The following is a 25,606-nucleotide window of genomic DNA, read 5'->3' as shown; positions in this document are numbered from 1 at the left end:
ACCTGACAAAGAAGAAACAGTGCAGTTCTGCACACAGCTATGGGACAATCCAAAGAAATCTAACAAGAATGCAGCTTGGATAAAGGAGGTGCAGAAGGAAAAGAAAAAGAAGCTGAAATGAAAGAACTTGTAATAACAGAAATGGTGGAGGAAGGGCAAGGAAGATCAAGAATTGGTCAGCACCAGATGAAGATGAACTGCATGGTTTTTGATTGAAACATCTGACTGCTCTGCACCCACTCATTCCCAACCAGCTTAACAACATCTGCAAGGAGGTGAAATTGAAGATTGGTTAACATCTGCCAAAACCTACCTGTTAATGAAAGATCCAGCAAAAGGGGCAGCACCAGGCAACTACAATCCAATTACCTTCTTGCCAATGAGTTTCAAATTGCTAACTGGTGTGGTAGCTGATGCAGTCCAACAGTATCTAGTCAAAAACAAACTCTTTCCATCTGAGCAGAAAGGAAACCGCCCAAACAGCAGAGGAACAAAATATCAGCTCCTAATTGACAAGATGATTTTGGAAAACTGCAAGAGAAGAAGACCAACTTGAATGTAGCTTGGACTGATTACAAGAAGGCATTTGAATCCCTCCCACATGATTGGATAATCAAGTGCCTAGAAATAATAGTAGAAACATCAGAAGCTTTGTGCAAATATCAATGGCACAATGGAAAACACAGTTGTTGGTCAATGGTGACAGACTGGAAGAGGAATCTTTCAAAGAGACTCACTATCATCCCTACTGTTTGTCACTGCATTGATACTGAACTAGTTAGGCCATGGCTATCAAACATCAAAAACATCTGCCAGGCTATCCCACATCCTTTACATGGATGATCTGAAGCTGTATGAAAAAACACCATCTGAAATGGAATCGGTGCTCAACACTGTCCGAATATATAGCCAAGATATTGCAATGGACTTTGGACTGGACAAATGTGTCACTCTTACCATCAACAGGGGAAAATAGTGAAAACTGAAGGAATCAAGACTCCCTAAGGAAGTAACATCAAGAGTCTGGATGAAGAAGATCACTACAAATACCTGGGCATCCTTCAGACTGACAACATCAAGCACACTGAAGTCAAGAAGAAGGTTAGTAGTGAATACATCAGAAGAGTGAAGAAGATCTTAAAGTCCAAACTCAATGGAGGAAATACCATCAAGGCAATTAACACCTGAGCAATTCCAGTCATTAGATATACAGCTGGAATAGTGGACTGGACTCAAGCCCTGGATAGGAAGACCAGAAAAATAATGACAATGAATCATGCCCTTCATCCATGAGTGACATTGACAGACTCTATTTACCAAGGAGCATAGGTGGGTGTGGAATGTTGCAAATACACCAGACAGTTGAATTAAAAAAAGGGCATTGGAAGAATATCTGAAGGACAGTGAAGAAGATGCACTGAAGCTAGTACACCATGAAGGCTTACTGAATGCCAAAGAGACCAAACTGGCCTATAAGAAAGACCAAATGAAGAACAGAAAAGAGACATGGCAAGGCAAAGTATTACATGGCCAGTACATAAAAAAAACTAACAGGCAAAGCAGCTAACAATAAGACCTGGCAATGGCTAAGAACAGGAAAATTGAAGAAAGAAACAGAATGGCTAATTCTAGCTGCACAAAACCAAGCCTTAAGAACAAATGCATATAAAGGCAGAATTGAGAAGACAGCAACAGGCAGCAAATGCCATCTTTGCAAAGAAGCTGAAGAAACAGCGGACCACCTAGTTAGCTGCTGCAAGAAGATCGCCCAGACTGATTACAAACAATGGCATGACAAAGTGGCAACAATGGCGCATTGGAATATCTGCAAGAAATACCTTGCCTGCAACCAAGAACTGGTGGGACCACAAAATAGACAAAGTAATAGAAAATGAAGAAGCTAACGTGCTCTGGGACTTTAGAATTCAAACAGAAAAGCACCTGCCACATAACACCCCAGAATTAATAATTGTTGATAAGAAAGACAAAAAAGTCTGGATAGTGGACACTGCAATATCTGGAGACAGCAGAATAGAAGAGAAAGAACTGGAGAAAATCACAAAATATAAAGACCCGCAAATAGAAGTAGAATGACTGTGGCAAAAGAAAGCAAAGATAGTACCAATAGTAATAGGTGCCTTGGGTGCAACCCCAAAATATCTGGAACGCCACTTGAAGACCATCAGCATTGACAAAATCACCATCAGTCAATTGCAAAAGGCAGCTTTACTTGGAACAGCCTCCATCGTGAGACAATATCTTTAACACCATCAAACACCATCTGCCTATCCCAGGTTCTTGGGAAGGACTTGACAGGTGGACAAAAATGCCAAATCCAGTCTAAACATCTGGCTGACTGTGCGACCAACAATAACAATAATAACAGTGACAGGATCTTGCAATGGAGGGGAGTGTGGCCTTCTTAGTGGGGCACCACTAACCCATGTCAGTTAGGTATGTATTCAATCATAAGTCAGTGACATCCCATTTCCACACCTGTCTGCAATTTTGAAAAGCACATTTCAACTCTAGTAACACACATTTCGTTGGCAACATTTATTGCATATTATTTTGTGTTCAACTTTCCTTAATATGTATGGTTTTGCATGCTATTTTTGAGTCAACTGTTGACTCCAAAACAGCAAGGAAAGCCATACCTGTACATATTTAGATCAGTTTATGATTCAAAGGATAATTGTATTCCATCTGTCACAGTAATTCAAATTAGGATAAAAAATGTGGACCAAATGAATTTCTTCCCCATGACTACTTGTTAGGACCAAAGATAACATAGAAATATTTCGTTTGGTATAATGGTACTTTCAGTCATAATGTGCTCCCTACCTCCCAGCGTGTCAGGCAAAGCTTAATTATAAAACTCTACTCCTTCAAGTCCTTTTAGAAGAAAATTAACATTGTTCACCAAGTGAGTGTTTATTTATTTATTTACAGGATTTATATGGCCGCCTATCTCACACAATCACTCTAGGCAGCTCACAACAATCCATAAAAACAAAGGTACCCTTCCCCCCAGGCACCAGATCAAACATCCTCACAGCTCAGCCCCTATGCTTGGAGGAAGAGCCAGGTCTTCACAGCCCTCCAGAAGGCTAAAATGGTACAGATCCCTCTGATCTCCGGTGGGAGGCTGTTCCAAAGGGCTGTGATGGCCACTGAGAAGTGCCTCCGAGGTACCATCAGATGGCAACATTTAAAGGAGGGGACCTGGAGTTCATCCACCCTATCTAACCTAGTAGGACAGGCAGATACCCTCAGGGAGAGGCAGTCCCACAAGTAACCTGGCCCTGGGCCATGCAGGGCTTTAGAGGTGATAACCAGCACCTGGGATTGCTCCCAGAAAGCAGCTGGAAGTCAGTGCAGCTCACGCAACAGTGGTGTTACTCAAGTGAACTGCAGGGCATCCAAAACTGCACATGCCACTGCATTCTGGACCAGTTGCAGCTTCCAAATGGTCTTCAAGGGCAACCCCATGTAGAGCACATTGCAGTAATCCAAACAGGTGGTGATTAATGCATGTTATCAGTTCTGTAAAAACTGACAGCTTATTACATGAGATTTTCTGCTGCAATCAGTTCAAAAGATACCATTCTAGACACTAAAGCTGTTTTTAGTTCTCAAAGAATTTGAGTAGATGGTTTGATTTAATAGATATAAACAATGTATGCACAGGAGGAAGTTATATTGTTGGAGAGAATGAATATTATAGAGACAGAGATATCTATGTCTATAGATGATAGACAGATAGACAGACAGACAGATAGATAGATGAATCATATTCTGTACCCTCAAAGTTACCCAAGAAATTTTGTTAGAAATCAACGTGAAACGTGAAATGTAGTATTCCACATCCCCATCTTTCCTGCAGCGTGATCTTAATGGAAACAGATTTGTTCATTTTGCAAAGAGGAATGGATATTGCTGGTAAATTCACTCCTGCATGCTATGAAGTAAAGAATTAGCAATCTTCATAATCCTTCACTAATAGGGTGGTGTTCAATGTGGCTTTAGGACAGCTTTTCAACCTTTTTACTCTGAAAGAAGCCTTGAAGTAATTTTCAGGGCTCAGGGAACCCCTGCATAAAAGTTTTTGTAATATATCTACAACTCCTGGCATGTTAGTGTGATCAATGAGTCATGGTCCATAAAAATTCCCACCACTGTGAGTGCTAGCATTGCACTGTACACAAAAGGTCAAGAGATTATGTTTATTTTATTTTATTTTTCAATCATGACCTCTCATGGAACCCTAAGGTTCCATGGAACTCCAGATGAGAAAGACTAGTTCAGGGTTTTCCATATTTGAAATAAATTAAGCCTCCACAGTGTTGGAAAAAGAAGGTAAAAATATGTTCAAATCTACTCTTGTATGGGGAAGATGGCCAGAACAAATGCAAATTATAAAATATTTCATAACAAAGCTTTGTTTCTAGTGCCAGAAATGTCACCTTCTCTTTATGGAATTCTTCCCTCTCTAAGTGTGTGTCAGTATATGTCTTTATGCCTATATATATTCACAACCTAGGTCTTAAAAATGATATCAAGAAAAATGTGTGATAATGATGATTGATGATGTTGGTGTTGACTCCTAGCGACCACATAAATAGATAGTCTCCAAGAGGATCTGTCCCCAACCTGATTCTTCCAACAGTGCACCTATCAGCATTATAACTGAGTACACTGTTGCTGGTTGTCCCTGTCTTCTTTTCCTTTCCAAAGAAAGATGTGTAGGCTGACCGTTTTTATTTTTTGTCTTTTCGCATCTTACTGCTGCATGATTCTTTTAGTTCACTGGAAGAGACCATTTTCTACCCTGAAGTTCCAGGTCCATACCTGCATATATCCAACCACCCAAACTGAAGCAGATTCTCACCAGCATCAAGAAACAATACAATGATGGGAACCAGATTCCACAACAAAGCCAGATGTTTACTTGGCCCTGCATTTACACTAACAGCACCATCACAGGCCTAACAACTTCACATACAAGACTAGCGGAGCCTTCATATGGTCTTCCTCTAATGTAATAGATGCCATCATCTGCCAGCAGTGTACCTCTCAATTAGACAAACAGGCCAGACTTTACACAAAACAATGGACAAAAGTCTGATCTCAGGACTCAAAACAAGGACAAACTAATATCAGAATATTTTATCCTGCCAGGATGCTCCATTGCAGATTCTGAAGCAGCAGTTTTACAACAAAGGAAGTTTACCAGCATAGTTGAACAAGAGATTGCTAATCTCATGTACATCAAAAAGTTTCATGCCATCTCAGTAGGCCTCTAAAAACACAACAGATGTTTTGCCAGTTGCAACTATTAATTGATAAGGTACTTGCAATCTGTCTCACATGTGACTTGCATCTGCATAACCACCCTCCCTCCCACCCACCCTGCCCCATCCCATTTTTAAATTCTACATCAATTTAGCCACTCCATGCATCTGACAAAGTGAGTAATAATTCACGAAAGCAGAGCATATGCCCTTTAATAACATTTGCTAGTCTGAAAATATGCTAGCAGACTCCTGATTTGGGACATACTGTGAGTGATCTTTATTTAACATTTGAATCTGAGAAGCTACCACTATACTTCTATAGGGCTGTGTGCATTTCAAAAATGGTTCAGAAGATGTAAGCAGAGGCCCTCTCAGTTCTTCATTAAAACAGCCCACTCTTTTTTCAGGGTTCTGCTTAAAGTGTCACATTTATTTAATACATGGATTTCTTAAAGCAGCAACATTCTTTTTTTTTTTTTCCAGGCTCTTTCAGAACCCAGGAAAAAGCTGGACAGCTTTAACCAATGGCAGAGAGGGCCTGCAATTATGTGAGTCTGACCCACTTCTTTGAATCATTTTTGGTATGCACAGCTCTGATATTCAGATTTCTGCATTAATGAGTATTTAAAATACCAGCCTCACTGCATGCCATAGTCTTGATCCTCTCCTCAAGGGTTTCATAACATATTTCAGTTTTTCAAACTATGCATATTAATTGCCTAAAGCAGAGGTTCCTAAACTTTCTAGGTTCGCAGCACTTTAGTGTCTCAGTAAACTTTCCATGGTATCCCACAATTCCCAAATTGTGCACCATGGCACCTGGGGCACCATGGGATATTTTCAATTTTTGAGGAAAACACAGCATTACTCAACATCTGTTGGTCACTGTGCGCAATGTCAAGAATTGCTGTGTTTCCCTCAAAAACTGAAAACATCCCGGGGCACTACAGCACACAGTTTGGAAACCATGGGCCTATACATAAAACATAGTTTTGAGCAACTGCATTTTGCTATTAATAAAAGCCAGACATTAAAAATGTCCAAAAGAAAAAACATATGAGTTGGGATTGACAAATACAGCAATGGTTGCTTTACTTAAAATATTTATAACAACAGGTATTTCTAAATTAGTCTCTCAAAACCTCATGAGCATCATGAGTTATGATGATAAGACCTGACTGCAAAAATCTTCTTCCACTTTGTGTTGCAAGAAGACTTTTTTTGTCCATCTAAGAAAGATTCATATGTTTATGTAAAGGTTTTCCACTCCATCTCTACCGTGCAAGTTGAATTTTCCACTGGGTCTTGCCAACATTCTCTCAGAAATCCGAAAAAATGTCAAGGAACACAAATTCAAGCTTTAACATGCACTTGGTGAAGAAATCCAACATCCTTCTTAGGTGTGTCTTTAATTGTGAACACAACCAATAAATCAGCAAAATCAGATGCAACTTTGTTAGGGGTAAGGAAACATCGTCCTTTGCCAAAGTCCAAATTATAAAATATCAAAAAAGACCAATTATAAAAACCATTTTCTATCTTTGTAAGATATAAGTTGAGGTGCAGATTGTTCATATCTGTATTACCATTTACAGTAGCCATAAAACCATTGATTTTACAGAGAGACAATTTTGAGGATTGTCTCCTTGAAGCCATCCTCTCTTTGAAGGCGTATCTAGTTTTAAAATAAAGAACCTGAGGCTATTTTCACAATGCATGCATCTTAATGCATTTTCATGCATGTCTTACCCAATAATGCATTTATATTTCACAGTATCTAAAATTCAAGAGAAATGCACCCTACTAAATTCATTTAATATTGTATGTATTTATTTACAAAACAGACTTATGACAACTGTTTTTCACAAATGAAGATTTCTTTGATGCCTTCAAAAGCTAACAAATATTTCATGGCATGAGTTTTCAAGATAAAAATAAATTTCTTAGATAAAATGTTTTAAGATAATCACACATACTATCCACTGTGGTTATATTCTGGGGTTTTTTATAGCAAGCAAGCAAGACTATATTTTTTTGAAGGAGAGGAAAAAGTAGATATATTGTAATTTTGATTGATTGATTGATTGATTGATTGATATGTGCCATCAAGTCAGTGTCGACTCTTAGTGACCACATAGATTTTCTCCATGATGCTCTGTCCATAACTTGGTCCTTCAGGTCTTCCAACAGTGCACTCATCATTGCTGTAACTGAGTCCATTCACCTTGTTGCTGGTCTTCCTTATTCTCCTTCCACCTTTCCCAGCATTACAGCCTTCTCCAAAGAGCTGGTCTTTGCATAATGTGGCTGAATTGGATAATTTGAGCCTGGTCATTTGTGCATCAGCTCTGGAGAGCCAGTGGCATTAGTAAGACATTTGCAGAGTTGGGAACTTAAAAAACAGGCCCAAGGACTACCTGAGGACAGCAGCCTCCAGTTACCCGTTCTTGATTTAAGGGCAGAATCATAGAATCACAGAATGTAAGAGTTGGACTGGACCTTGGAGATCTTCTAGTTTAATCTCTTGCCCAGTATGGAATTCCACTAATGGCATCTGTGACAGAAGACCACCCCACCTATTTTTAACTATGTCCATTGCAGGAGAGCCCATCACCTCCCAAGGCAATCTGTTGAATTTTAGGAACTTGTTACTGATGTTCACATGAGATTTGCTTCTTTACAACTGAAATTATTTTTGTTCTGTCTTCTGAACAACTCTGAACATTCTGCCCTATCTTCTGAATTTGCCCCTTCAGATGCATAAGGACAACTATTATACCTCCTTACAGTTTTCTGTTCTCCAGGCTAAGCATACCCAACACTTCTAACCATTCTATATACTTTTTTAATTTCAGGCTCCTTGTCATCTTGGTTGTTCTCCTCTGGACATGTTCCAGTTTGTCAGTATCCTTCTGTAGAGTGGAAGGCTGGAGGTCTCTAACCCATTCTCCCAGAACCTCTCTGGGTCTTCATGCCCATCTTCTGCTTTGGGTTAGTAGTTCGTAGTTCCTGCTGTGATCATGTATCTTCCAAGAGACACTTTATCTGGCATCCCTCTCCTGCTCTCAGTGAGAAAGGGCTCTCACAACCTGTACTGCCTTTTGTTGTCTAAAAAGTAAGGATTGTGAAAATGAACTCATTTCTATATCACACTTCCTGGCTATGTTGCATAGAGCCATGTGGCTAGAGGGTTAAGCCGTTCTCCTCCCCTACGTGATATAAACAAATCTCACAGGAGATAAATAAAATCAAACTATTAGAAAAAAAGAAATGATTGCATATAAAAAACTATTTTAAGTCTAAATATCCAAAATGCAAACATTCAGTACAGAGCTACCTCGATAAAACAATTATTTCAAAATGTGTAAAAGAGGGAAAAATCAGGTAAGATGAAATTGCTCCAGCCAGACCACAAGATGGTAATTGTCTGGTACAAGCAAAAAAAGGAACTTACTGTACATTGTGGGATTTTAAATTCTTATTCCAAATCATAACAGATTCTAATGAAAAATTATTTACTAATACACAATCCAGGATATATGTAAAAGGATTAAATCCACACAATTATTGAAGTTACACAGAGAAAAGAAGAAGGAACTTTAGCATACCACCATCAAACAAACAAAATATTAATACAACATCCTTAAATAAATGTTTTTACCTGTCTTTTCAGAGGTGGTAGTTTTCTGAAACAAGTATTCTCTCTGTTTCTATTGTTCCTGGACTTCTTACTTCCTGGGGACTCCAATAAATTAATTGAGAGGCTGAGGAGATAAACAGAACCCCGTTCTTTCCCAGCCTGGTCTAGACCAGGGTTTTTCAATCTCAGCAACTTTAAGATGTGTGGACTTCAACTCCCAGAATTCCCCAGCCAGCATGGGGGAAAACATTGGTCTAGAACTTCTGCTTTTCTTCTCTCCAGCAAAGAGGGATGGGCTCAAGTAATCTGCTGAAAGCTATGCCTTACTTGGAGTAAATATTGATTGATCGTCTGGTGTGAAGCTGACAGTCTACGGTATTGTGAATCAGGCTGGGATTCTGAGCACCTTCTTAAAACATGGTACCCAGAACTGGATGGAATATTCTAAATATGGTCTGACCAGTGTAGTACAGAGAGAAAAGATCAATTATCTTGATCTTGATCTTGTACTAATATTGATGTAGCTGCATCACAGTTTGCTCACATTTGGCCTATAATCCACCAAAGCACCAAGATCCTATTGTTTGGTATAATCCCTACATTCTATGGTTATTACTTTGATGTTTTTCTACTCAAATTGTAGGACTTTGAATTTGAATTTGTGCAAGTTGTTTCCAAATAAGCATATTTATATTGTATCATAATATATTAATACTATGCACATTTTTGCTGAACCCACTGAATGTCACTTCAAAGCAAGCATGCATAGGAGTAGCGTAAATCACCAAGTCTATAATACCATTTTGCATTTATTTCAAATGCACAAAAAGGAAAAAAACATGGAAGAAAAAAAAGAATATTCAGCTCTGTTTTGCATTTTTCTGGTTCCTTTGTTCTTCCATTTCCTAACTCTTTGGCAGTGGGGAAGAGATGCTTGGACAATGATCTTCAGTAGAAAGGGGCTGGATTCATTGTTCATCCCCCATGCTATCCTTCAATTTTATGCCCTTCTTGTAACCATGTCTCAGATTATTTCCAATTCATATGTTGTTTGTTGGGTTCCCTAAAAGTACAAGGGGAAAATTAGGGAGATTCTCTCCTAAAAGGCTCTTTTGGCAACCACTCCATTATCTTTTCAATGCTAGGAGGATCTTTTCTTATTGTTTGCACATTTTAATCTTGCAGAGATTAAAATGTTTTCAAATCTTGTTTTGAAAACATTCTTAGGATCTTTTTATTATTTTAGAGAATTGTTGTTTTATGTATTGTTTTATGGTGTACTTACTTGATTGAGAGTTGTCCTTATAAACTGAAAAGCAGAGTAAAATCAGCTTTGAAAGATACAAATATTAGGACACATAAAAATGTTTCCATTTTTATTTTTGAAATGTTGGAGGATTTGGGCATCTTATTTTTGGCCAGCACTGCTGCATGTAATATTCGGTAAGCACTGTTTGGGGTGGAAGGTGGGGCTTAAAAGATTGATCAACAGTACGGATGTATTATTTGAGACACCTAGTGGTTCTGTGCTCGCAATGCTAACATTCATTTCTTTTCTGAGACTTCCAAACACTCTCTGTCACTTTATGGCTAAAGCAGATTGTAAATCAAAATTGTTAATCTGAATGTGAAACAGCAGCCCTGATCTTGCCCATTCAACATCAACATCTGCTTAATTTTATTCTATACTACTCTCACAAAGATCAGATACAAATTAGTCACAGTGGGGGAGGATTATTTGCCAAAGGTCCAGTGGGACTTTGTGTGTGTGCAAAGTGTAAGGAAACAAGCATTGTTGATGATAAATGGATCAGATTCCCAAATGAGAATTCTGTAGCTGAACTACAGATAATTTTTTTCTAATACCTTTCTTATAACTATATGGAAGATACAGTAAGAAACTAGATTCTGCTATGATTTTATTGCTGTTTGATTTTCTTGTACCAGGCAGCAAGAATTATTATACAGTATTTCTGAACAGTATGAAAATATTTCCAAATATGAATGTGACCTAATAATTCTTGCTCAAGATTGTTAGAATGGCAATTGCATATAACTTTGGGGCATGTTTTTCACATCATCCTAAAATACACTGGTGTGTTTGCATCATTTCTAGACAGACAGAGAAAAAGAAGTAAATACACTGTAGCCTAAATCAGTTGTTCACAGAGATTACAACTAGAGCCTAAGCAATTAGGCTTGGATAAATTCGAAAGCATTATTTTGTTTATAACCAATTGCTATAATCTCAATTAATTTTAGTGCCTCCAAAGTTATGGCTACTACAACCTTTAAAAAGTAACATTTCTTTTGAGTCATGCTTGACTTTATATTATTGCCCCAATCAAACTTGCATCCCTAGTATTTCCTTGTGGTCTTCCATCCAAGAACTAACCTGGTCTGACTTTGCTTAGCTTTTTGATTAGGCCCAGCTGGCTTGGAGCTACCACCTAATCTGGGATCAAATTTAAAGGTATAAGTTCATTACCTTCAGCAAAGTAATAAGTTTGAAACAAATATGTAGGTTATGTTTAACTATCTATCAAAGTTTGAAAGTGTTCACCAGTCAAAAAGTTGGATTTAAAATCTTTCCAAATTTAAAATAGCTTCTCAATTTGTCCAGCTCTGATGCCAAGGCTTTTAAGTGCTGTACAACTGATCAGAAAATCATGAAGTGGTTGGAGAAAGGACAGTGGCATTACTTCTTTCTCTCCTATCCTTTTTTCAAAGCATAAAAAAAATAAAAATGATGTACATCATAGGCAAGAAGCATTCCAATTTCAGAATGATCTGTAGACCTAGAAAGAGATGAATCTAAAGCTGGCTAAAGAATTCATTGTTTTGCTATGTCTTCTAGTCAGTAAACTCCAAAGTCATGGAAATTGCAATAGGACACGAATGGATTATAGAAGCGGGGTAAATAGTAGCAGAAGCAGAGCATCTCCGTTTTCCACAATAAGCATCCAATGTAACATTAAAACCCTTTCAACATTCCTGCTCCTGGCTTCAGTAACAACATTCTCCAGTAGACCTATCCAAAGTTACATTATTTCCCTTTCCTTTTCACAAAGTCTTAGTAAAGCCATTCATTAAGATTAGTAGTTAGAGGTTTCAGTCAAAAACCTCTTCTTTTGTTCCCCTCTTCAAGCTCTGGAATGGTTCTTATTCAAAGGTCACCCAACTATATATCCTTCCAAATTTCATGAAGTTTCAGGAGAGGCACAATTCATGATGGTTGGCAGAAATACTGCTCCATTTTGAACAGATTTGGAAGGTCCCTGAATTAAGTCAATCCAGGAGATGCCTTTTCCTGATTTTTATAACGCTTCACAGAATAGGTGTATTAAATTTAACATACGAGGCTAGGATCTGCCTTCTCAAAGTCTTGCAAAGAGCACAAAGTCATGAAAACTGTATACAGATTATCTAATATAGTCTGGAAAGCCAGTTTGGTGTAGTAGTTAAGGCACCAGGCTGGAAACCAGGAGACCGTGAGTTCTAGTCCCACTTTAGGCATCAAGCCAGATGGGTGATCTTGGGACAGTCACTCTCTCTCAGCCTTAGGAGGGAGGCAAGGGCAAGCTTCCAAAATCTTGCCAAGAAAAATGCAGGGACTAGTGCAGGCAGTCGCCAGGAGTCAACATCGAAGGCAGGCACACACACGCACACACACATACACACACACACACAGAGAGAATATATTCTGAGAGTAGTAATCTCTTAGGCAGGGTGAGAGACACTGAGGAGACACAGAGTAAATCCTTGACTCTCTATCTATACCCTACTGCTCCCTTGTGGTCACTAGGTTGTGAGGTGCTGAACAGTCAGTGTCACTGGATCTGGACCTCTAATAGGATGGACATGATTCATAGTCATAACTTTCTTTTATGTTGTTTTTCCCTGATTTTTTCAGTACAGCTAACAGTCCTGGGATTTCCTGACCCTCCTTAGCTTTCCAAGATCAAGCAAGATAGGCTAGAACAGTGTTTTTCACACTTGGCAACTTTAAGATGAGTGGACTTCAACTCCCAGAATTCCCCAGCCAGCATAAAGTCCACACATCTTAAAGTTGCCAAGCTTGAAAAACACTGGGCCAGAGGCTGCCACTTGGATGGACAATCAAATAAGAGGGCATTCCAATTAATCAGGCGCTTTTTCTTTATTTTAGAAAAAATAATTGCGACAATAGTTATGAAAACTGTTATGAAAGGTATTTTATTAGAAAATTCCCCTTACCCTCACATGTCAATACACACCAGTGTTTGGAAGCTGTTGCTATGGCCTGCACCATCTAAAAATAAAATATGTTGTCTTTCTTTCTCAAAATTATTTCATTCATAAATTTTAATAGGGCAATTATTTATTAAAGGAATGTTTCATTATGACAGCTGGCAGACTTGCACATTTTTCAGAAAGCAAGAAAATAAACGATTTTTAAGGAAGAAGCAGAAGAGGAAAAAATTGACTGTCCCAAGTTTGTTTGTTTGTTTACTTATTAAACAAATCTATATAGCCGCCAACTCACTCTGGGTGGCTTACAAAAAGCAGACCCCAAATACAAAACCCACTAATAAATTTAAATTTCATAAATTTAATTCATTTATTAAAACCTATTTAATTCGTTAGCATTTCCTTAAAGCAAGTCAAGAACAGATATTCAGTGAGGGATTTGTCTACAGCAACTTTCCTCACCAGGTGCCTTCCAGATATGTACTTCTTACTCTCATATTGAGAACAACTCTTGGCCATGCTAACTGGGAATGATGGGATAAAGGTTCAACAGATCTGGAAGGCCAATTTACAGTCACTAAGATAACATCACAATCTTATACATGTCTACTCAGAATTAAACTCTATTTAGGCAAACCTACATAGTCACTTTGCCCCACCTTGAGGTTAGCCTACCAGTTGTTTCCAAAGGACATGCCCATGTTCCATGCTGGAAGTGACGTTTTCCCTCTTCTCCCCGCTCCAGATGCCACACATAGACAATGAAGGGTACACTGATGTGCTTGGGGGAAGTGGCCAGAAATGATGCGCTCCATGTCAACAAATGTATGGCTTTGGTGGGTTCTGCCAGTTTCCTGTGGAGCTCCACCCTTTCATTTGATCCCTGACTTGTTCTTTCACTGCTCTGTCCTCTTGTGACCATGAGGGAGATTAGAACTCCAGCTTTCACAGTCACTGTTGTTGTTTTTTAATGGGTTGGTCACTGGTCCCCTTGAGGGTGCAACGCCCTGAAAGTGACTAGCTTTCCCCTGGCTTAATTGGAAGTGTATCTAAAACAATTTGTTGCTTGTACTTTTGTAGTCTGCCTGGTCATGAATTCCTTTCTCAATGACTGCTGCTCCTCACATAAGTTTCTTAGGGTAGTTTACAGTTCCCACACCAATCCCCACAGCTTGCCCCTTTTCCAAACTCCAGCTCTTCCACACTCCAGCTCTTCCACAGCACTTACTGGCATCTGCACACATCCAAAGGACCACTAGATGGTAGCCAAGAGACACAGAAATACTCTTAACTTTTCATACCACTTAGTGACTGAACACTTGCACCATCAGCTAGTCAAAACACAGTTTCAAAGAATCATTTTTAAAAAGTTCAGTCCATGGATGTACAAAGGAAAAGAAAAAAAAAAGATGAAGCAAATGGAGTAACCAGGGCATTGTGCATGCCAACTGGAGGAAACTTTTCATCTGATGGTTGGCATTTCATGGACCTTAGAACACTGCAAGTTAAAGCTGTATGGACAGCAGTGCAGGACACACCTGTTCAGGATGTGCAGTAAGGGCACTGTGTGGGGCAACAAGATTTAGGACACTGTGATTTCTTGCCAGCTTTGGGATGGACGGGGAGCGCAGCAAAGCATCTGTGTAGATATGTCCATAGTTTCATAAGGACTTACTCTCAAACACAGCCACTGAGTATACTAGCTAGGGAGAATGACAGCTGAAGCCTGACCTGCCAGGAAGACACCAGTTAAAGAAGTCTAGTTTAATCCAGTCTAAATGATGATAAATGGCAGCAAGGGTTAAGGCCAAGATAGCTACTCAGGTCATCAGTGAACACAGCAGCCAATATAAGAAACAATAATTCACGTGGATGTCCTCTTATCTGGACATTCCAAATTCCAGATTTCTGAAATTCTAGAATCCTTTCCAATCAGAGTAACAGGTTCCTTTGGAACTGACTTGGAACTGAATAGAATAGAACCAACGACTATTTTATACAGGGAAGATTGCTCAGCCTTCAAAATCCTGTGACTGTTTCCATCTAAAAGCAAAGACAAAACTTTTCTCCCTGCTCATCCAATTGGTTTTCCCCAGAGTATTCTTTGATCCGTGCATCCAATTGCTGCAAATCCTGAATTAATGGGATGAAGCTGAGGTTCAGCACAAGACTTTGGACAAAGACAAAAACAACCCATCTCTCTGATTTATACATTACAGGGCAAACAGGAGCTCCCAAGCCACCGTAAACAACTCTGATTCCAGAAAAGCATCAGGAACTGCTCGGAGAACAAAGAAATGACCTGGGAGTGAGTTGCAGGTGTTTCAGCTGTAGAGTCTCTGGACAGGATATTCCGTATTATATTAGGGTGTTCTAGCAGCCACTCCTTGGAAGCCACTGTCCTGCAATACTTTTTCCAAAAGAAACAGAAGAGCAGAAAAATGCAGTGGGAACTGTTCAGGAGTTGCCACACCTACATTTCTGATCTAAGGCATCTTGCTGGAAACAACTATTGACACAAATCACGCCTGATGAAAGATATTTCACAGTGCATTTTTCTGCCATTTTAATACCCCGAAATAGTTGATATTCGAAACCCAGGAGAGGAGAAGCCTATCAATAAGATGCATTTGTTTTTGTTTTTAATCTTTCTAACCTGACATCATGAACTGCACATTTACTGTATTTTCTCAAGCTGACGTTTCCTTGATTTCAAAGGAATTTGCTTCCAAGCACTCTGCCTTGCTTAGAATTTGGTCCCTACCTTAACAATCATATCATTATATCATGGCAAGGAACTGGCCCTGTGGGCAAATATGCACTAAGAATTCCTGCACTTTACTCTCAGCTCAACTTGTACGGGCATATACAGCTACTGCAATTTCTGCCATTCCTGCAAGAGAAAACTACATGCAAAGTACATAGATCAAGAGGACAAAAAAAAAAAAAAAAACCCACCCAAAAACCAGTGGGAAGGAGGGAACATTGTGAGCAGGAAAAAAAAAAAAATTCTGGGAATCCTCTCCAACAGCACGCGTGGCAAGTTCTCCCTCAATATTTCCTCATAGTTTCATTTTCTTCCCTCCAAATCTTATTTCCGATCACTAACCATTTCTATTCTGGAGTTAGCCTTGCACAATTACTGCAAATCTGCCCTGCAGCATTCAGTAGGAGTTCTACCCCTGAACTGCAGCCTTTGCATCGTAATCAACTGAGAAACTTCCCTGAGTTACTTGGAAAGATGCATTTTGCAATTGCTTTATGTTTAGGAACAACCGGTTCAGGTTTTGCGGCTATTTGGGACCATACAACCAAAACAATGGAAGGATTACAGATCTGAGGTTTGGAAAAGTGAGAGAGGGGTGTGTGTGTGTGTGTGTGCATATTAGGTTGTGATCCTAAAAACACAAATAAAAATTTGCTCCATTGCACTCCCATGAGGTTTTTTAAAACAACTGTGGAGAGCCATACTCTATAAATCCGCCTTTAAAAGAAAAAGAAGAAACTGCTGGCCAATCATTTTTGCACGTTCGTCTATATGATGCAGAAAAGTCCAGACTAGCAAAATTTTGCCCTGCCAGGAAGCCCAACTGGGTAAGAATGACGGACCCCAAAGCAGATGGAGACAAGCGAGTGGCAGGGCAAGCGAGGCGATACGAAGAGGGAAGCAAAGCGCGGCATTTCTCAGGCAAGGTATTCCTATGATGGAAGTGGCTGGCACTGCGACTTTCTTGAACGAGGGCTCTCCAGATGCACAGATTTATGATTCCCATCTTCCCTTGCCAGCATAGCCAGATGGGGAGCACTGGAATTGTAGCCCCACATATCCAAGGGTGCCATGCTGAGGAATTTAACCGCAAAGAGAGAGGGAGAGGGAGAGGGAGAGAAACGCCCCCACCCCTTTTGCAAAGCTACCCCAAGGGCAGAAGTTTACGGGGCCCCTGAGTCCCCTCCCTCTCCACAAGGGCGCCCTCAGGCACGCCGTGAGAGGACGAACCGCGGGACTGTACCTGGGGAGGCAGAGTGGAGCAGGGCAGCCAGGAGCAACAGGAGCGTCCCGACGGTGAGCCAGAAGGTCCGCGAAGCCGGAGCAGCCATGGAGCCGGTGGGCGCAAGGGCCAGGGGCGCCTTGGGATCTGCCAGAGGGAGGGTGGGAAGCGGCGTCTGCAGAAGGCGGCTGGGAGTTGACGCCGACAGGCCCGTGCAGAGACCGCGCTCTCCCTCCGCACTTCCCCTCCCGTCCCACTAGCAGAGATCAGCCTCGCCTCCGTGCCGTCTTTGCTCGCCCCTTCTCTTCATTGCTGCCTCCCGTTTGCTGCTGCGCTCCGGCGCTCCGCTCCCCTCCGCTAGACTCCCCAGCCAGCGTCCTGTCTCCGCCTGCTGGCCAGTAGCGCCGTTGCAACCCCGTGGCTTCAAAGTAAGCGATACAGACGCTCCGATCCCAGCGGCGATGGGCGCACTGGGGACCGGCCGTCCTGGAGGAGGGGTATCTGTGTGGTCCACCGCTAGCAGTCCACACCGCCTCGATGGCGCGTAATCCATCAAAGACGAGCCGTCGGAAACAGCCGCGCGCCTAGGCGGAGCGGACCTGCTTGCCGTGCTGGTTCAGGCTGCAGGCGAGAGAAGGAATAGGTTTGAAGGGAAAGTTTTAAAAATGTGAACGACGAGTGCACCGGGGAGAAAGGGCTATGTTCCATTGTTCTCTTCCGAGATTCATTTCATTGCATTTTTATTGCTCCCCCTTTAAAAGACAACATACATTCCCAAACTTTTATCCATGCAACAACCTTCTGAGGTTAGGTAAGACAGGGCGACACTTGTTAAATTTACAGATCACACTAATCTGTGGTTTGTTTTAACCATGCTTGCTGACTAAGCTGCAGTGGATGGAGGGCCTTTGATTTGTTTTCTTCTTAATGCCCTGTACCCCTGCGATTTTAGTTGTTTGGCAGATTTGGTAGGGCTGTATGAAGTTTTACTATCACCGTTTAAGCTATAGTAAACTAAAAGAATAGTGCCCAGGTTTGGGTTTCTTTTTAAGAATGAATATGTAGGCTAGATGTTGCATATGTAATATAATTAAATATACTGCTAAACCAGGGATGTATAATTTTGGTTAATTCAAGGTCCACATCAAGTTTAGTTAGGTTTTGTTTTGGGCTCCCAAAATCTGGATGACCACTGCTAGTCCTAATATTGATGGCTCGCTCCAAAACTGGGTGCAACCAGGACTGGATTGGCAGAAGGACTGGGAATTATTAAAGGGTGAATGAATGTTTTAATTGCCCTTCTGCTTTAAAAAGACCAAATAATCTTCCCCTTTCTGTTTTAGCATTCTCCCCCAAAAGCTTTATTCATGGCTACAGACCCAAGGGGTTCCCAAGCCTTATACCTTATTTTTCCTTTCAGAATTTTTCCTGAAAACAGGTCAAGGCTTTTCTTCATCCACACACTTTCCTGTTGATTTCTTCTCATCCATCTGTACAAGTACTTCAAGTTACAAGTGCTTGTGAAGTCTCTGGGCAACTTTATGATGGATGCAATTGAAGGAAAATTAAGGAGCAGATTGTTACAACCAGCCTTGATGTTGATATATTCAAAAACATGTCTTCCTCCTCTCTTCCTCCTTCATAAGGTTCCCTTTCATTAGAATACCAGGTAGTACATTATCTGGGTCAGGTTCATTATTAATCAATGCAGTCTCTTCAGTCATGGACTTTATATGCAATTTTAAGGCATAGGTAAAAATGCTCTTCAAGCTAAACATTGGGAAGTTTAAGACTACAAAACGTACTCTCCCACACCTCCCTTCATGTTTCCCTGGGCCATGCAGCAGAACAACACACTGTCAGAAGGCTGTGTCTCACTTACTAAGCAGTAGAACCAACTACTCATTCATGCCAAAACCACTTCCTTGTAAGAAGGGTAAACACTGTGTGTCAATCATCAAGTGTCATTGACAAGATGTGTGCATTTGTCTCATTTACACAGAAGGAAATATATAAGCCTGTTAATGTGCTGACCTATAGATGGGGGAAAGCTTTTCCAGGGTTATCCCTAACATTAGGCAGAGCTGAAGACTGACATAGACCCCCAAAACTGACATAGAGGGCATTACAATGGTGCCTCTGAGATGTTTGGGAGAGCAAAGCTGCATGTGCTACACAGCTTAGCTTTCACCCTCCAAACCAGTGTTTTTCAAACTTGGCAACTTTAAGATGTGCAGACTTCAACTCCCAGAATTCCCCAGCCAGCATGACGATAACAGGGCATTCTGGGAATTGAAGTCCACACATCTTAAAGTTGTCAAACACTGAACAGAGAAGTGTTTAGAGTACTGCTGTCAGTATTGAGGAGATGGGCAGTATATAAATTTAATAAATAAATAAGAGTCAACTACCTATTCCCTTTGTCTTTGTACAAAGAATTGGGACAGGCACCATTGACTGAATGTGTGGCAGGCCAGGAAAGCAAATGATGACATGTGCAGGATGTCATAGTGTAAACACCACAACTTTTGTATTTGTGCCTGGCATCAGGATGAAAGTATGTAAGGGCAGCATTCATGTGATGACATCACCGTTGCCGTGTCACCAGCTTGATGTCATGGTTTGTTGCAGACGATGGTGGTGTCATCTGGTTATTTTTCTCAGTGAGCTACAAAAATCTTAGGGTGGCCTTGAGCTTCTTTCTATGTGGAAGTGATTTATGCATAGGAAGGCCACAATGTGGGAAGTAGTTTGGAGTTCCCAGCCCTGTAAGAAAACTAAGTCACAGCTATGTACTGTAGAGTAACTACTGGATTCAGAGATTAGCAAGAACACGGAAGCAGGCTAATATCTCCAGATTGGCAGCTCCTACTGTTACCTATGAGAGTTAGTTTGGTCCAGTAGTTAAGGCACTGGATTAGATGCCAGGAGACTGAGTTCTAGTCTAGCCTTGGCTACAGAAGGTATCTGCCTGATCTTAGGCCAGCCACCCTCTCTCAGCCCTGGGAAGAAGGTATTCGCAAGCCATGTCCAAAAACGTTGGCAAGAAAACTATAAGGACTTGTCCTTGTAATCACCAGGAATTGGGGTTATCTTGATGGACCATAACAACCACAGCCTTGCTACCTAAGCATTGTTGTTCAGCTCAAAGTGGTGTATAGCAATGGGCTTTTTATATTTGGGCAAAAGGTAGACTAATTCTTCTCTATTTACAAGCCTCCATGTTCCAGCACATGAGGGGCTTTAATGTAACGAAGGGGCAGGGAGGGGGAACTAGACAACTTGCCAGAAGGATTATAATTATAATTATATAAAAATATATAATTTTAATGTTATTTTTGCACTAAGTGTTGCTTTAATATATAAGCCTTTTTGCACAATTACTGCAATGGTATTTTAAAATTTCTTGTGAAGTGTTTTACAGTAATCAGTAGATTTGGAGAAGGAAAGAGTGCTATCATTGCCTGTAAAGCTTGGAAATGCAGGATCTTCTTGGTTTTTTTTTTTTATCACTATGTACTGGAATATGCCTTATTTTAATACTATCATACATGTATTTCAGTATCAGTATTTTTAAAAATACATAGTTCCCCTGTATACAAAATACAGTTGGTTAAAAAAAAATTAAAAAATGATAGTCATATAAATGTGTTAGAACTATATATGTACTAGAATAATGTTTGCATTAGGTAAGTATACAGTGGTACCTCGGGTCACGAACGCTTCTGTTCACGAACAATTCGGGTCACGAACAGCACCATTCGCAAAATTTTGCTTCCGTTCGCGAACGCCGGATCGGGTGACGAACAGGATCCGGAGCTATTTTCCCTGCCGTGACATGTGGTCGTGGCTTCCTGTAGGGAGGGGGACTCTCCCTCCAAGCAATAACCACCTCCCCACCCGCGTTCCTGTCCTCCATGCCAGAAGTCGCCTCGAGCAAGGTTAGTGTTCTCTCTCTTCGTACTGTACTTTGTGTCATATTTTTGTGGTTTTAAAAAAAAAATACATATGGTTCAGAACGGATTAACCGTAATTACATTGAACCTTATGGGGAAATTTGATTCGGGACGCGACCAATTCGGGTCGCGACCACAGTCACGGAACGAATTAAGTTCGTGACCCGAGGTACCACTGGATATAGAGTTGTAATTGTTCACTGTTGTAATGACTTATTCACTTTTTGTGTGTGTTTCTTTCACTTTTTTGTTAGAGCACTTTCTATGTGTGTTTTTTTCTTCTCAATAATAAATAAATAAATAAATAAATAATAAAATAAAAACATAGTTCCACAGGTATTCTAGCACAAATTCAAATATTATTTTAAAAATGAACATGTTGACAGACTGTTAGGCTTGATAAAATGGGGAAGCCTTCCCCATAAGCAGGAAGAAGAAGTCACTATAAGCAGCAGGTTCTGACTGCTGTGAAACGGCACCAAACTGTTAGTTGCTCCTGAAATTTGGCTGCCAGGAATGCAGAGAAGCACCGCTGGGGATTTCTCACTCACGCACCAAAATACATTTATCAGCTTGGCTCCTATGTACCTTGACTTGCACCAGTGGAGAGGAAAGAGCTGTTCCCAAAACAATGGGAATCCCAGGAAATTTTAATAAATGAAAGAAATAATCTGTTTTGGGGAGTGGGAGGAAGTGGAGAATGAATAAAGTTATCTTGACTACGAAAGAACTTTTTTTTTCCTGAAGAGGGGTAGGAGTTACAGTTGCACTGAGCAATTCAGAAGATCTTAAACCTTGCAAGAAAAGGGCTGAGAAAAAGGCCACCAAAATATTTCCAAACTGGGATGTGTGGAATATGGGTGTTGAGGACTGGGAGATTAGGTTGGGGAGAAAGAACTTCTCTAGCAAGACTCTTCAGCTACAGAGAGAAGTAGCACAAATGGTTCATTTGTCCCTGCTCCACCACTAAGCTCTTCGGGAATCTGTGAGAAATGAAATTAAAAAGGCCTAAAAAGGGGGTGACAAGCCAAAATTGGTTTTAAAGAATGAAACAGTTCTTCTGACCCAACTCCCTTTCCTGATGCATAACCTGGCCAGAGGAAATATAAACCATTCAAGGGTTTGCAATGGCTTTTGTGCTGGGCTTTGAAATGTCTTTCCTAATTCCTTCATCACAATGAAGAAGAAGGGGGAGAAACGTGTCCTTTATTTTTTGGTTGGGTAGGGTATGGACTCCGACTTCTTCTTTTTTGGGGAAGCAAAACTTCACTATTACAGTCCTAATAATTAACCAACTATGGGAGATCAAATTCTTGTGACCACCTGCTTAAGGCATGTGATATTCTTGCCAAGGTGTAGGGGAAGTCAACAGAAGAGTCTTTCAGGCTGATGAGCCACAAAATGTTCTCTCCATCCCTGTCAGCCTCTTGTGCTGCCATCCCCATACGAGCTGGACAGAGCAGAGGGGGAAATAAATATCTTTCCTTGGTATTTCTCAATGGAAAGTGCAAATATATTGCGGCAAATAATGGCAGAGTGTAGCAGTGAAAAAAAAAAAGAGCTGTACAATACCTTTAAATTTGCTTATCTCTACAAACTTTGCACCTTCAGAGAACATTTATGTGGGAAAGGAGAATGAAAAATTGAATTCCTCACAGAATGGAAACAGTATAGGTAGTCCCCGGGTTAAAAACACCCAGTTTAAGGATGACCCATAGTTAAGAACGGAGCCTACTGTAGCAAAATTTGAGTTAAATATACAATGATTCAAGTTAAATACACAAAGTTTTGAGTTAATTACACAATACTACTTATACAGTATTATACAATAATACTGTTTCAGCTGACATACAGTTCAACTTAAGGACAGACCTTGGGAACGAAACTCATTCTTAAACTGGGGACTACCTGTAAATCAAGCCATATGCCATGTTTCAATAAGCGCAGACTTGTAACTGTGGCTATGTGTAATCTGTTTTGTTCTGTTACATCCTGTTAAGTTTTGCCAAAAGTGTGGGGAGTGATGGAGGGTACAGCATCAAAGCATGTACATAATTTACATGTTTCATCTAAAACTGGCATCACCTCCAGGATGGGAAGATGTCCAGTTCTCATTCTGGCACTACTTTTTGGCTCCACTAGCCTTCTCTCTATTGATTCTATACATAACTATGCTTATTGTTACAGTATAAGTAGTACGTCATTTATCACAATTCTACTAACATGGCTGCACTTATAACAGTCTGTGAAATTGCTCCTTTTACAGTCTGTGAAATTGCTCCTCTTTTTTTTTTTCCCAACAAAATTCAAGTACGCTTCTAGACAGTAAGACATGGCTGTGTGCACTGGTCTTTGTATCACATCTGTTTCCTTCTGGATGTCATTCTGGCCATACTCCCAAGAAGGCTCTCTCTTTGCTTACCGGTTTGTCTCTCCTCATATCTAATCATGCAGGCGCTGTATATGAGGCACTGTTTCTTGTAAAATATTTTGTTCTGCACTGCCACCTACTCTCAATCAGATTGCCTTGCATCTGCTCAGAGTATAGACAAGCTCTCTGGACAGTGAATTTTAAGCTTAGTTAAAAGTCCATAACAGGCCAGAGCTCAGTGCTAGAAAGCATACTTTGCATGGAGAAGCTTCCAGGTAGGTAGGTGGAGCCAGGAAAGTTCTCCATCTGAAATCCATTCATCTTTTTCATGTAGCTGATATTTATTGAGCTAAATGAACCAGTGGTCTGACAAGGCAGTTTCCAAGAGCTGGAGCAAAATATTTTTCTGCCTTGGCCAAAGGACAAGCTACTACCTTCTTCCGTGTCATGCACAGAAGATAACTAGCCTGCCATTTGAAACTTAGGGCTTTTCAGAGGTGAAAATCTGATAAAGAGATCAAGATGAGTCCCCATGCCAGTCGTACAAATGCCACAATTTAGTCTTTACCATTCCAAAATGTCTTAACATATCCTTGTGGTCATCATGATCTATCTATCCTCCAAATCCCATTTTCTGCAGCAAATATAGCTTCAAGGGCAGCAACATTTCATTACCTTGAGTTCCAGTGGGTGTCAAGGAAGAGCCCTGGAAATTTAACATGCCTGCACAATGTATAGCCACCGTTCCAAGTAGAGAATCCTTGAAGGCAAAGGAAGTTTCTTCCATGCCAAGCAATCCACTGTTAAAATTTATTTATTTATTTAGAAGGGAATGGGATGCATGTTTAGGCATGGCACTGAGGAAACAGGAGGCTGCTTCAGTGATTTGCCAATAGAGCAGTGTTTCTCAACCATGCTGGCTGAGGAATTCTGAAAACTGAAGTCCACACATTTTCAAGCTGCCAAGGTTGAGAAACACTGCAATAGAGGAACCATGATTGGCTGACAGTTCTGGGTGCTCAGCTGTTGCCTTATTTTTTATCACTTCTCTGTGAACTGTATTCAACAGATTCACAAGCAGCCAAAACAACTGGGATCAATTCTGGCCACACTTCGAAGTTGAATCAGAAGGGTTGGGTGATAGCCCAGGGCAAGGGGGCTCTACCGTATCTGAGACCCGCAGGTTAATTCAGGGGATGAAAACAAGCTCTGTGCTATATGCACTTCTATCTGCAGAAATAGAGGAGGCTTAGGTGACTGATGAAAGGACTGTCCCTCAGGATGTTGTCCCAGTGCAATTTCCCCCCTTTTTTTATAGAGAGAAAAAAGGGGTCAACAGTTCTTAAGGCTCATCCAACTCAGGAACCATCCAGCAGGTTATAAGTTAAATATCAGCCTTTCTTTCCTCAGGGAAAATGAACGCCGACTTCTCACCCTGCAGCAAAAAGACTCTTGTGGGAGATATGGCAGATCCAGTATAAACATTTGAGGAGTACACCAGCAAAGTGGCATTCCAGTAGGAGTATGGATTAGGAGCTATTTTCCAAGCAATGAAGAAAAATATACTGGGGAAAGAGCTTATCTTGGGATGCTTTGTCCCTTCACCATCCTTTTTCTGACATCATTTTATAAGAAGACGATTCTCTCCCTTTCTGAACCACCACAATTCTTTTGCTGGGAAAAGAAAAATCAGTGCTTGGCTCTGATCTTGCATGATGGATCTAGGAGAACTGACAGTGAGCCTCCACCATCACCCCCTCTTTCCTTATAGAAAAAAGGAGAACAGATAACTGCAATCCATTAGGCCACCCTCACAATCTGAGACTGACAAATATCTGGCTTTGGGAGAATCTATGATGGAAGTGCTCCTAGGTTTCCCTTACAGGTGTGAGATAAATGCAGAGGGGAGGGGAGCTTCATATTCCCACTCAGCCCCTCTTCAATTATATTCTTACCATCTCATCGCTTATTTTGTTCCAGTTCAGTGCCAAGCCATCATGTTTTACAAATGTGATCAGCTGAGAAAAGGTTGACGTTTCATTTTCCTCCCATTATTTGGCAGGATGAAAGAGGAAGTATACATGTACAGATACACATGCGTGCATGCTCACATAAATACAGTC

General features: G+C 40.6%; 1 protein-coding gene across 2 annotated transcripts in view; it reads right to left on the bottom strand.

The window, feature by feature from the left end:
- The window catches only part of FNDC1 (fibronectin type III domain containing 1), an 88,621-nt gene extending 71,116 nt beyond the window's left edge, over window positions 1–17,505 (bottom strand). Inside the window, exon 1 of one of the 2 annotated variants that reach the window (XM_088142634.1) lies at window positions 17,178–17,505. In XM_088142634.1, the coding sequence (XP_087998760.1) occupies window positions 17,178–17,265 (88 nt within the window). In that variant the 5' untranslated portion in view covers window positions 17,266–17,505. The remainder of the gene's footprint in view (window positions 1–17,177) is intronic. The other variant, XM_088142638.1, reaches the window with a different exon arrangement.
- Window positions 17,506–25,606: the final 8,101 nt, after the last annotated feature.

This window comes from Python bivittatus, unplaced genomic scaffold, assembly GCF_059951505.1.
Source record: "Python bivittatus isolate LINGU-HERP-01145 unplaced genomic scaffold, Pbiv_v1 ctg000020_np1212, whole genome shotgun sequence".
Lineage (NCBI taxonomy): Eukaryota > Metazoa > Chordata > Lepidosauria > Squamata > Pythonidae > Python > Python bivittatus.
This window is presented reverse-complemented; position numbering and strand designations above follow the sequence as displayed.